The 13,621-nt window shown below is 44.8% G+C and overlaps 5 protein-coding genes across 5 annotated transcripts; 2 read left to right on the forward strand and 3 right to left on the reverse strand.

Moving 5' to 3' along the window:
- Positions 1 to 231: 231 nt before the first annotated feature.
- On the reverse strand, positions 232 to 1,258 carry TRIVIDRAFT_218705 (uncharacterized protein; the record flags this gene model as incomplete). Its single annotated transcript, XM_014105282.1, has 3 exons — positions 232 to 363; positions 783 to 1,028; positions 1,160 to 1,258. The coding sequence occupies 3 exons, from the start codon at positions 1,256 to 1,258 to the stop codon at positions 232 to 234; spliced, it is 477 nt and encodes a 158-aa protein (XP_013960757.1).
- A 465-nt stretch (positions 1,259 to 1,723) lies between these two features.
- Positions 1,724 to 2,870, forward strand: TRIVIDRAFT_52462 (uncharacterized protein; the record flags this gene model as incomplete). Its single annotated transcript, XM_014105283.1, has 2 exons — positions 1,724 to 2,202; positions 2,255 to 2,870. The coding sequence occupies 2 exons, from the start codon at positions 1,724 to 1,726 to the stop codon at positions 2,868 to 2,870; spliced, it is 1,095 nt and encodes a 364-aa protein (XP_013960758.1).
- Positions 2,871 to 3,488: 618 nt separating this feature from the next.
- Positions 3,489 to 4,756, reverse strand: TRIVIDRAFT_141683 (uncharacterized protein; the record flags this gene model as incomplete). The annotated part of the gene is made up of 3 exons (XM_014105284.1): positions 3,489 to 3,752; positions 3,819 to 4,479; positions 4,545 to 4,756. The coding sequence occupies 3 exons, from the start codon at positions 4,754 to 4,756 to the stop codon at positions 3,489 to 3,491; spliced, it is 1,137 nt and encodes a 378-aa protein (XP_013960759.1).
- Positions 4,757 to 6,436: 1,680 nt separating this feature from the next.
- On the forward strand, positions 6,437 to 6,829 carry TRIVIDRAFT_19490 (uncharacterized protein; the record flags this gene model as incomplete). Its single annotated transcript, XM_014104649.1, has 1 exon — positions 6,437 to 6,829. A coding segment is annotated over one exon (393 nt), but the record flags the coding sequence as incomplete, so codon positions are not given.
- Positions 6,830 to 7,695: 866 nt separating this feature from the next.
- TRIVIDRAFT_52525 (uncharacterized protein) lies at positions 7,696 to 9,390 on the reverse strand (the record flags this gene model as incomplete). The annotated part of the gene is made up of 1 exon (XM_014105285.1): positions 7,696 to 9,390. The coding sequence occupies one exon, from the start codon at positions 9,388 to 9,390 to the stop codon at positions 7,696 to 7,698; it is 1,695 nt and encodes a 564-aa protein (XP_013960760.1).
- Between the last annotated feature and the right edge of the window lie 4,231 nt (positions 9,391 to 13,621).

Here is a 13,621-nt window from a genome sequence, read left to right on the forward strand (position 1 = left end):
TACCTCAACCAACCGAGGGCAAACACTCGGCTTGCATAACTACTCAACAATTTTCGAAACTTCAGTAATGCCATGTGAATGACCATTCATTCTACGCCATTAACAGGCATCATTATTCTTTCACTCTCTTCAGCCTGCCACGTCCTGGATCTATAGGTGGGGCCGGGCAACAAGGCAATGGTTGGGAAGGCGGCTCGACAGCTATTTGAGCGGCCCATTCTGCAAGGCCATCTACACCGCGGTCTTTCCATTTCCATACCGGGCCTTATCCTCCATCTCGGTATCCTTAACGACGAGCAGCCTCATAACGGCCTTGTCCCCGTCCTGCGCGACCAGGTGCAGCGGCGTCCGGCAACAGTAATCCTTAGCCTCCTTGTTAGCACTCTTCTCCGTAAGAACCAGCCCAGTGATAGCCTTGTGTGCCCGTGCTACGCGTCTGGGCGCGGCTGCGTCTGGCTAGAGCCTCGATCAAGCTGATTATACCACAGCCAGAAGTATATAAACCAATACATGAAGATGAAATATAGGATAATCCATCCAACCACCTCAGCATAAGCGACTATCACAAGGGATGTCATAATAAATGCTGCCAGCATAATAGTTGTAATAAGCAAGTTGCATGAGTGTAGGAGATTGTTGAACTTGGCATGAAATACAACTTTGTAAAACCCCTCTTCTGTGAAATACTTGTTCTCATGAAAAACTAAGAGGTAGAGTATCAAATTGCCGAACGCGATCACAAGTAAAAAAAGCAGGAAAGTGACGGCAAGAAAAGTTCTGACAGTACCCTCGTCGAATCGAGGGGAGGATTGTGTTCCATTGCTATCTTGTGTGCCGGGCTCGTTGCCGGGCTCGTTGCCGGTCCCGCTGGTGTGATTGCTGGTTTCGACGCTTGAAGCGTTGCTTGATGTGGTGAGAACGCCGAAGGTGATGGACGCCCCAAAAATGGAAACGCCGATAAGACCAGCTAGATACTGCAACCACCATCTATGCGTTAACTTCCAAGGTTTTTCTCGTTCGTCGTAGTCCTAACAGAGTTAATAAATCCTCTTAGCTGACTTGCTCGAGTGACATAACTAAGGAATATCCTCTCGTCCCGAGCTCCATCGAGAATGAAAGAGGCAGTGCATCACATTGCTTTAGGACTGTTGTGGCTCACCACTATTTGTGCCTGGAGCACCCGCTGGAGTAAACCGTTGAGGTAGGCCGGATCACCAGCCGGAAGATCAGCGCCCCCATTGGCAAGTAGAAGCTGCATGATGCTACTTGCTTCGTTCATGCGGGATATGACGAGATCGTTCAAGCACCATCTGTGTTAAGAGAAGTTTTCACCATAACTCAACGGTCTCTATCTTCTTGCATGCTAGGATGACCCGCCTTTATATATTTAAGCCTATATACCTAAAATTCTCGCAAGGCAAATGCTTAATTCTAGTTCAACCTTTCCAAGCGCTGCTTGCTCTCGTGGCTAATGGTAGGTATATATGGTGGCTTTGAACATTCCTTCAATTCCCCATCTCATTCGACGCCAAAGAGACCGGCTTATAAGATGCCAGTTAAGCCTTCAAAGTCTCCTCCAGCCACTTACGGCATGACAAAAAAAGGCATAGTTGTATCATATTAAGGTAGCATGACCCTGTCAACAATCCCATCAATCTCCCCATCCACGCAGATCGTCATTCCCGGCTCCACGACTCCGTACGAATGGGCGACAGTCTTCACAATGTCAACACGTTTGAGATTGCTCAGCCTTGATGGAGGCGGCGTTAAAGGCATCAGCACCTTACTTATCTTGGACCGTATTATGGAAGAAGTGAAGAACCTCAGAGGGCAGGGCGATGGCATGAAGCCCCTACCTAAGGATTACTTTGACCTTGCTGGAGGAACTAGTTCAGGTGGGCTCATTGCCCTGATGCTCTTTCGTCTCGGCATGAGCACCACAGTTGCAATCGAAAAATTCGAAACAATAGTCACGGACCTCTTCAGTCCTAGAATCTGGGGCCTGAATCTTCATGATTTTGATATGGCTGGCTACTGGGTTGGCAATGGCTTCCTCCAACTCAAGTCCCTATTCCAAAGCCGCTTTCCCAGAGAACCCCTCACCGCAGCTATCGACAAGGTGATGGAGGAGACCTCCACATACGAGGATGACGTTTCCAATAAAGGCAACAACAAGCTACTCAAGGAAGAATCTGGCCGAATGTAGGTGCTGTGTATGTCTGCTGCACTTTCACTAAGATCTAAGACTCGCTAGGTTTATGTGCGCCACCAGGATTGACAAAAGTGAGTCTGTGCTTTTTAAGTCCTACAAACCACCAGAAGATGCTGGATCGTCCGAATTCGAGAATGTCAGCATTGCCGATGCGGCTTGCGCCACCTCCGCGGCACCCACCTTTCTTCCCCATGTCGCAATCGATGGAGTCGATTTCTGGGATGGCGCTCTTATAAATAACAACCCCATCCATCAAGTCTGGGAAGCGCGTTACGACCTTGCTCCACCTCTGCCCTCGGATGAAGATCAAGTTGCGGAGGAGCCAACCGTGTCGTGCATTGTCAGTATTGGGACGGGATATCATACCGAGGCAGGAGAACTCCCAGAAAATATCCTCAATACTATTGCCACAGTTATGTCTTACAGTACGAACACCAGAGCTAAAGATCGAGACTTCCGCCGTGGTCTTGGGAGATTAAATCGGAGGAGGCCGAAAGATAAGCGAACCAAGTACTTCAGGTTTGATGCCTTTATTCGAGAAGAGGTGAACATTGACGACTGGCAGAAGATGAAAATCCTGAGGGAAGATACAGAAAAATGGATGGAGACCAAAGGCAAGGATGAGATCAAAGAGTGTGCCACACTGCTTTGTCAGTAAAAAATTGAGAACTCTACAGCAATAGCAATTTGATGCAAAATGTCACTTCATTATACTCATTCATATAGTTTAGAATAGCAGTTCATAACACAACGACCAGATTGAATCTACCTATAGCATTCTACTAGTTACGTGATAAGATTGCCTGAATACCCAACCTGACCTATCCGCCAACATAAATCCAAACAGCTCACTCTTTAGAGCCAGATCCTCCAACTGTTTGTCTCTAAGGGATGCGTAACATTGGAAATTACTAACTATTAGGTTCACGGCTCGTCACACTTATATATTTTAGCGTTATTAAAGATCAAGGGATGTATTTTGTTATTTGGCTTGCTCCCTCGACTCTTTTCGAAGTGCTGTTAACTGCACGTCTATTAGCAAAGCTGAGATGCTACGTAATAAAATCTTGCGCTACATTCTGGAAATGATTTCACGGCGTTGCTTTTCTTTCGAGGTGAAGCAACTAATATTCTCTCATCTACTTATTTCGGTTGGGCGCTTTGGAGATAGAAGAGACAATTCACGTAGATTTTGAAGATAGAAGAACGCAGATCAAGGGAACCAATTTCTTCTCATTGCAACAAATCTTTCTTTATCAATATGCAACACCTTTGGCTAGTTTTGCTTCCTAGTGACCCAGACCCTCCAGAGCCATTGACCTATTTCCGCATTCGTTACTTTGCTCTTGGCTGCGGCATCCTGGATTGTGTCAGCATCAAAAAGTTGCATAGTAGAAGGGCTATCGAAGCAGTGTAGCGCGTCAGGCACTAGGAGCAAACGCACGCCGCTCGCCTCGTCCTCCCAAGCGAAACGCTCACGATCCGCCTGAGTCCAGGCTTCCGCTGTGATACTTGGCGGCCCTCGCCCAGCTAGCACGTCCTCGACGGGGGCTGCACCAATGTTGCGCTCACTCCACGGCGCATTGCGGCCAGCCATGGCTCCAACATCAGGCACGGGACGTCCAGCCAGGCGACATGCCGTGCGCAACGTCTCGCCGGTGAGGTGATCAAGCTCGGCCTGGAGAAAGAAGACGTGAGGAGGCAAGGACTTGCGTGGCGCAAAGGCCGGGCTAAGTAGGGGATCTCGGAGGTCAATGCCATACGGTGCATAAAACCACTTGAATGCTGGATTAAGCTCATAGCCCATATCAGTGTCTTTGCCACGCATCCCTCCGAGCATGGGCTTATATGGTCGTGTTAAATCCATGGTGGGCGAGCGGGATGTGAAATCGATGCTACCGTGCTGCACGATAACAGCAGTAATGGGAAGAGCACGCATCTTTGGGCGTTGGCAGAGGCCAAGGGCCAGTTGGCCGCCGGTTGAGTAACCAGACACTGCCACGCTGGTGCGATCCAGCGGCAGCGTATCGTCATTAAGAGCTGCGAGAAGAAGCGCCTCGACATCCTCTACACCGCTGGGATGTCTGGCGAAGGGGTATTTGGTGTAGTTGAGAGCGACAACCGCCATGCAATGTTCTGAGGCCATAGTGTGGTTGGGCTCATCGTCGACCTTGGGATTCCCGGTAACGAAACCGCCGCCGTGGATAGTAAAGAGTACCGGGAAACGCTGGGGGGCATTCGGCGCAGAAGATTCGGGAACGAAAACACTACATGCGATGTTGATTGGTGACCAACTTCAGACAAGTCGCATCATCTGCTGCAATTATCTTACCGGATTGGAAGTGCCGGGCGGCACTTGTACCTCCTGATATAGCTGGGCTGGAATTTATTTCGGCGGGAGATGTGCTGGAACCAATTTACAGGAATGAAAATGAGACGCAGCAAGGTCAGGATAACGACATAACGCAACCTCTGCAGTATCGGTGGACGGGTATGCCTTGAACCTTCGTGATGGACATATTGTGTCTTCACTTCGTGATCCATTATTTTAATTAATGCATATGTTTGGTTTCGCGATATTATTGATTGCAGGACGAGCGGTGAGTTCTGTGAGAAGGTTGCAAAGAGTTGGTGGCAGTTGGATAAGATTTTAGTGCTGCATACATCTGTATATTTCTTGCCTTCTCTTCCACGTTACTGCGGGCCGAAACTAGACACCGTGCGGAAGAAGTCGAAGAGCAAGGTTGAGCACGTAAAAAGCCGAGACCATGTGAACTAAACTCACCGACAAGAGCAGGAATTGGAATAACTAGAGGTTAATTTGTAGAGTGCTCTGTCCCGAGGTTGTCTAACACCAAACTACATATGCTTCGACGCCGGCGCGATACAGGGTCAAGGAGCGTAGAGAGGAAATGATAAATTACAATGGCGTGTACAGCATCAATAAGATAGTAGCAATGAATAAAAATCGAAATCCTGGAAGCGTGCTTCCTACAATATATCCACTGTCGGTATTAGCCAAGTCAAGATCTGAAAGATATGAGAGGATACAGAGCCATGATTTTCTCAACACCTTGAATACAATAATTAAAGAAAAACTCTATTCTTCTTTTCCACAGGAATTATACTGCTTTCATACTCTTTCGGTTGATTTCCTTGTAAGATCTCTCCATGAGACCTCACAGACCCTATACCTTCCTCTTATATCTCTTGAAACTCTTTTGCGATTGACATGAGAACCTTTCAAGCGCGCTCTTTTGAAAATCTTGCAAAGAAACTAAACATATTCTAAATCGTTCAGATAATGAGGGGCATGTAAAAGTTCTCGATACACAGCCTACTTGGTAATTTTTGCCCTGCTGGTATATGATACAACTGTAAGACAAGGCGTAAGAGGTTATTGAGTCCGGAGCTCACAAGATTCTAGGCAGTTCCCAAAATAAGTTATCCATTTCCAACTGCCTTATATAGAAATACTCTCAATGCCAAAAGTTCGGCTCTGAAGATAACTTCCACTGGCTGCACTAAAGATATACAGGATGAACCTAAAGTAGAGCTATTCCCGTAGAGGTGACCAGTATAGAAGTAACCCACGGACAAGTATGATAAAAATTTAGCAGATATTTCGAAACAGAAAATACATATTCCTTTGAAACATACGGAATGCGGAATAGACAGACCATGTATAGAAGTGCGCGACTCAGCTGCATGCGTCAGTAACGGAGAACGGCCCACCAGATTCTGCATTCCAGTCCCCTGCCGAAGACGAACAGGTATGCGGTTGAAGCGATTTGGGTGTATCAAAGTGGCTTGAATTCAATTCCCAGCGGCACTTTTAGTATACGCTTTGGTATTCGCTCCGGCAATACGATCACATTGGAGCCGAATCAATCTGCTTTAATAGGTCCGGATTAAGTAGAAAGCCACATCAATGGCTGCATACACATTAACAAGTATTAAGTTTTATATTGATACCCGTCATATAAGATGGCCGGAAAGTATTTTAAATCCACTCACCTATGATTTCACCAGTATTCAATCTCTGCCATACCTTCATCCTTACCCCATCACCCGCATACCCTTTTTACTAGCTTATATACATCATTCATCATGAGCGACAATCCGTGTGACGCTACCTCAACGATTTCTTCTATAATATACACCCCGAGGGGCGATTCGATCGCCATAGGGGATCTCTCACTCCGAGATGACCCCTCGGATGTGGTTCCTTGGCCTGGCAATACGTATACTATTCAAGTCAAAGGCTCTGGGGAAGTAATCGCCACTTGGGTCGGGCAGGTGTATGTTAGAGGCCCTGCTGGTATTATGAAGGAGACCACTCATTGGCTTTGTGTCGAGGCCAATGGCTATTTCGGATTCTTCAATAAGTACACCAACAAATATCTAAGCTTTCAGGATGACCTCGTGCCGACAGATCGCATGCAGGCAACATCTACATTCGGTTCTAGTCAATTATTTTTACCAAGAAGACATCCCGAGGGAGGATATCAGCTTCTAGTACCAGCCAGCAACAATACTTTAAAACAGGTAGCAACTCTCAACGATGGTGAAACACTTATAACGAGGCTGCATGCTGGGGTCATTTGGGAATTTATTCGAGTACCGGAATAGAAATGAGGCAACATATCAATGATCTTTACGATATGAGTGGATTCATCATATTTAATAGGAACGGGGAAAATAAATATCTATTTTGGAGGTTTTACTTAAATAAGCCGTTCATTTCACCTATCGAAAGAGTTGAACCTCATGTTGCGTCCCTATATATATTCTACAGCATCCATCTTCACCTCCTCCCTACATGTACCTTAGCTATCTTCCAAGGTTGAAGACCCTTGTCAAGCAAAACGCTCCATAGTTGAGCTCCAAAGTCGTCTGATATGTTGGATGCTGTCGCCAATTGCCGACTTTCACCATGGTTAGTACACTGGCCAGATTTGAATGCATCAAATACCTTACTCACAACGGAAGCATGCACGACCATGAATCATCGCCATACGAGCTACTAAACACGAGCCCACTTCGTAGTCCCCGATGTTTTCAATATGATGATTACTACACCTATTACTACATCCCAAGATTAGCTAGTCCACCCTATTTCCTAATGGGCAGTATCAAGTATGTGTTGCAATAGCCTGGCACCCCAGACTCAGCAGCTCTTCTAGGCTACAGTAACAATCTGAATGCGAAGAGCCAAACTCCCAAGACAAGCGTGATATCAACACCATTTTCTCTCACCTGTGCATTGCAGTGATTTGGATGTGTATGGGAATTGCCAGCAATCATGCGATGGCAAGAACCCGCTTGTCTTTTGCTCAAAGCCACTGCCATACCTATAATTTCATCGAAAAATTAATAGTTTAAATATTTTTTTTTAAAGAAAATTGTATTCAATTTAATTAATGCTATAAAACTTTTTCCTTAACCTTTTTTTTTTTTTAGGCATATCCTTAAGTAAGCTATCAGTCTTTAGCAGAGACACGGGAGTTAGCCGCCGCAACAAAATGTCCCCAAGTAATCAGCTCTCTACTGCAGTCATCTGGATGGATGTTACACTCGATAAGCGTTGGTCCATCTTTGTGTGCCATAGCTCTCTCGAGCGCTCCAGAAATCTCCTCCGCGGTATGAGCCTCAAGACCAAGAGCACGTCCTCCTTCCTCTTTAGAACTGAATGCCTGGACTAGAAGCGCATAATCCCAATTTTGAATACGATTATACAGGCCATCATGAATTTCCACCTCAATTGTGTAGCCTCTGTTGTTTAATAAAAGAATAATAATGGGAATGCGGTATCGTACCATCTGCGAAACTTCCTGGGCAGTCATCTGGAACGCACCATCCCCCACCATGACAATGGTTCTCCTCTCTGGTTTTGCAAGAGCGTAACCAAATGAAGCTGGGATAGTCCATCCAATATGGCCCCATTGCATCTCAATCTCAAACTCGGCTCCACGTGGAAGGCATAGTTGAATTCCATTAAACCATGAATCGCCAGTGTCAGTGAACACCGTCGTCTCTGGAGTCAAGAGCAATTGCGTCTGTCGAGCGACCTCCTTTCTAGTTAACTTCTCCTGTCCGCGAGAAGCGTGTCCTAGGGAAGGGTCAGGACGAAGTCGGGTATACTCAGTCATCGTGCTGCTATTCCAGCTGGCTGCTTCAGCTAGCCTGGACAGAAAATCGTGCAACTGAACACGACTGAAATATATATTTGGATGAGCCAGGGTCACGCTGTCTATATCCGCGACTAATTGCGGAACATTGGGCAAAGCTGTCCAGCCAACTGTACTGTAATCTGTAAACACAGTGCCGATGCAGATGAGGACATCAGCCCAATTGACAATAGTGTCGGCTGCGAGCGTGCTGACCTGGCCCCAAAAGATTCCTGCGAACTGGGGGTGGTCCTCGGGGAAAGAGCCCTTTGCTGCTGGTTGAAGAACCACGGCGCATCCGATGGCTTCTGCTAGCCGGAGCAGAGCCTTCTGCGCGCCGGCTCTTCGCACTTTTGGCCCGACAAGAATAACTTGCTTCTGCTTCGCACAGAGGAACTCAGAGGCGGCAATAACAGCAGAGTCAAGAGCTGGCCCATCACTCAGATTCGGCTCAGCAATAGCACTGGCAGGTCCAGGCCGAGCACATGCCTCTCTGGATAAGTTCGTCGGCACTTCGATATACGCTGGCTTCCGTTTCAAAAGCGCGGTTCGGATAGCTCGATCGATCAACTCCGGGGCTTGGGCAGCCCGACGGATGGCTACGGCGCAGCAAGTGACCCTCTTAGCCATCTCAAACTGGTAGCTAAAGTCATGATCCCCGAGCGTATGGTGTAGTAGATGTTGATCCATATCATTCGTGTTAGGTGCACCACTGACTAAGATAACAGGGAGGTTCTCTGCATACGCGCTGCCGATTCCATTGAGGGCTGAGAAGGCGCCTACACTGTAGGTAACAACGCAAACACCAACACCACAAGCGCGTGCATAGCCTTCAGCAGCCAGAGAGCAATTTAGTTCGTTTGTGCAACCAATCTCGGTTAATGCTGGATGCGCCTCGAGTTTATCGAGCAGGACGAGATTGTAGTCACCTGGGACGATGAAATGATGGCGAATCCCAATTTGGGAGAGCCTTTCGGCAAGATAATCTCCCACCGTGAACAAGACCATATTGCGGGATGTGAAGCCAATTGAGAGCCGATATCTATAGATTCAAGTTCAAGTACCACATATATAAGATTGGACCGTCAAATCTATGCGAAGATGTATATATATGAACGAGGCAAACCAAAGTATATAATATAATGAACACACTTAAGCGTTTGTGTCTGTCTTGAGTTAGTGAGCTTAGGTGTCGGACAGGTTTAAAGACTCTCAAAAATTATCGAGATGATGACATGAACTTATTTAGTGAATAATAATTCCAGTTCTAATTTTGACGTAATTTACTGGTTAGTTGAATTGTAGGTAAATTGACTTTTACGTTCACATAGTGGTATGATGTCTCTGTAGTGTTCATATCATCGACCCGGCTATGAAATTATCACCATCGTAATTATTGGCCCACCAAAGCATAACCGCTCCATTTCATATCCCCCGGAAGCTTTATAGTTTCAGTGGTTGAAATATTTTGGCCACCATCGTTCCCTAAACCTTCCCGGAGACTCAGGATTGGGTGGCTTCTCATGGTGGCTTCACATGGTGGCGTATCGTGACATGCTGAAAGATTCTGCTATATTGCAGTGGCTGCTCCTCTTTTTCTGAGACCCATATCCAGGATAGCGCGCAGAGCAAAGTCCGTGGTCGCCCTGTAAGAGGGCTCTGAATATTGCTTCAGGATGATCTGGTGTTTGATGGTTAACAGGGACGCCCTTAGCTAGGAGTGCCGGGGTGGAGGTGATGACGCACATCGAACGACTTTGCGCTCAAAATCCGATGTTTGTTGAACTCTATCACGATTAATACCCTGTGCGTATTTGGTTCAAATGGATTAATTGCTAAAATTACATGTAACGTTAGTCGTCGAACCCCGCATACAGTAGCATAGGAAAGTAACAGTATGGGAATAATATAACGTTACAGAATAATGACAATCGGTAAGGCAAAGTTATTCTGGATTCAGTAGGTTGCATGAGAAGTCAATAGTACAAGAATAATAAATTGGGGTGGGCAATAAGAATGCTACAAGTCGGACAAGGAGCGACATACCTAAAGCATAAATAAGGTTTATTTATCTCTTAAGCATGAAATTCAGTTCTATGTGCTGCTACTATGCCTATTTCTTAATTTACATCATTACTTTTGCTCCTCATCCTTGTGCATGATACCCTAAAAGGAAGTCGTCGCAACTTAAGGTGATCGAGCTTACTATCGCGACCCAACGCTATAAGAAGCACAATGATACCAGAAGGACGGACCGATAAGCCAATCAGAGACAGAATTACAATAGAAAGCAAGCTATCCCAGTTGGATCATATGAGCCACCCTTAGAGAATCACAGCCACGGGAGGAGCCTCCATCATATAGCTCATATACATATATTCAATTTTCTACACGCCCTAGATCTTAGCTTGTCGAAAACACCGATATGAAGATTGAATACAAGTACGATACTTCAATTCACTTCAATTCCATTTATAGACAATGTAACCATACCTGCTCAAAGCTACCACTTATTCTGTCTGCTAATATATACAATCATTCATTCATATCATTTTTTGGAGTATGGTAATGGCATCAATAAGGCGCTTTTGCCAACTTGTAAAATATCCTTCAAATTTTCTCTCTGATGATAGAGATGCTAATATACTATTATTTTACTAAACAAGGGTTCCCATCTTGTCCACCGTAATAGATTGATCCTAGATAGTTGATCTGCCAGATTGAATGCTGAATACCAGATCAATCACCCAATTTGAATCTCAGTAGCGCGTTTGAACTAGCAAATTCGTTCGGAACAAAGATCTTATAAAATCTCAATCCGGTATATACTGAGATTTGCATAAAGGACAGGTATAATGATGCCTTTTGTACCACGGGGTAATACAAACCGAATGAAAAACATGCCCACATGATAAACGACGGACGTAATCACTATCATCCAAAGATTCCAGGCAGATAGCGCTAATAGAGTAGAAGTAGTAATTAGCTGAAGATAATATACCTACAGACTATTAAGAGATTCTGAAACTTACCAGATACTGAACGAGTTAAGCCAGGCTAAATGTTCCTCCATATTCTTGAGCTTCATGTCCATTTTCGCCTCTTTGTATGTTTTTTGAGGAGCTGCCAAATCTAAATTTGTTGGATAGCCACTCTCGGAGCTTGTGATGCTTGATGATTCTGCATATTCGAGATCTCTAAAAGCCGCAGGCAGAATATTTCTGGTAATTCTAACTATATATCTTTTGAATTTTAGATCTGGAGAAGTCTTATATTTTATTCATTTTGGGGTAATACATGAAACATATGAGGGATAGGAGAATAATGGACCCAAGCAAAACGCCATATTGGGAATCCATCCCTCATCCAGGTGTATTAAGAAAAAATAACCGAAGACGTGGCTTGTTAGTGACTTAATAGATAACAATGTGAATATTCTGAAATACCCTTTGGAATTCTGTTTCTATGCCTTTATTATTGTATGTTGATGTATGTCATTGATAAATAGGGGATAGAGGAATAATAATAATAATTTCATCTAATCCCTTCCAATTGCTTGATTAGGATAAGCGTTTAGTATCATAAGTTTACAGTATTTAATTGCTAACGTCAGCTCCCTCAGTCTTAATCTATCAGAAGCTTGTCTGAGCAACAGGGCAATTACGCCCAGTTACGTCAAATTCAGATAATACAATCCGATAGCTAATTTTGTCGTATGGAAAATGAGTATGGTAAAGTCAATTCCAGGCTAACCAGAATCCAGATGGTGAGCTGGATAGCCGTGTTGTCTAAACTAAAGTAACAGGGTGTTGAGATTTACAGATTAGTTCAAGATAAGTTTACTCACTTAAACACTCGCAATTCTTATTATTTATCATTGGTTTATTGGCTCCAATGCTAAGAAGCGCCATGTTATTAAGTTTGACAGCGCTTCGGTGTAGTCATACATCATGCCATTTATTAACGCCACTTATCGGTTATGGCGTGAGATAGGCCTCATAAAGTTTCGTCGGCATAATTGCTACAATTGTGGTTATTGTAATTTTTTACGTTACAGGGTTTAAGTTATAACGGGCTGTCGCCGATTATTGCATTAGGCAGGACGCATGTTTTAGCCCTTGGAGTTCCAATTGCGCTCGTTAACATAACAAGCACTAGCATAGCATCAAGTTTACTATTACAATTATTAAATCCATACAATGTTATGAAACCAAGTAAAATTTAAACCCGAGCAAATAAGCACTCTATAAGAACAAAATATTTATGTTATTACATTGCCACAGCTACTTATAAAATGGGATGAGGCGAGTTGCTATTCCGCGTATTCGACCTTTCTCCCACGTACTTCAGCCCCGAACTTAAGTCAATCATCTCTACGCGCTGCTTCAAATATTCTCTATGATACAGTGCATAAATTACGACTGTTAGGCGAATGATCGCCTTACAGTATCCACGATCGGAATAATCCATATTTGTCTTAGGGATAACGTATAGTTGCCGTGTGCACTTTGTCGCCGCGTATTGCGTGATGATGGACCATGAAGAAATAAGACTCAAATCAGATATAAACCAACTCTCTCAAGCTTCAGCATACCTGTGAATTCTCCATTCATAGTATCGTTCTTAATTGTCCATTCACTAACCTAATACAACAATTTCGCTCTCAGAGTGGTTACTGTCTGCAACCCCTGCTGGTTTCGCGAGCCACGAGCCGGGCTGCCGGAGATTGATGTCGTACATCATCCAGAACGTGTATATCATGTTGGTCCCGCCGCTGTTCCTGATGAAATCACTAGGACAGCTTTGCCCTCATGTGAGTTTGATGCCATCACACACGCAGCTATCCAAGCATATGGTAGTGATGATGTTGTGATCGATGGTGTAGTATCTGATCCAGTTATTCGACAGAGAAAGCAGATTTTACAGCTGAAAGTGCTGCTAAAGTAAGTTGAAATGGTCCAAATATTATGCTATTTCAACAGTTGCAATTGTGAACGATGAGAGCGCTGCGTCTCTGCATCGTCCACATGTATCCAAGGTATGTACTACCATAGACGCCCCAAGAGGATGCGTGTTAATCGCCATACTTGCGCATATTGCATCCCGCCGACACCACTCGGACTTCAATAGTAGCTAATCATGCTGTATTGGCAATGATGGCAGGCCACATCCGGCAAATTGACTAGAACGCCTAATTATCGCCTGATGTCGATGTTGAGATGTGTTTCCTCACACTTTG

Source organism: Trichoderma virens, assembly GCF_000170995.1.
Source record: "Trichoderma virens Gv29-8 chromosome Unknown TRIVIscaffold_2, whole genome shotgun sequence".
Taxonomy (NCBI): domain Eukaryota; kingdom Fungi; phylum Ascomycota; class Sordariomycetes; order Hypocreales; family Hypocreaceae; genus Trichoderma; species Trichoderma virens.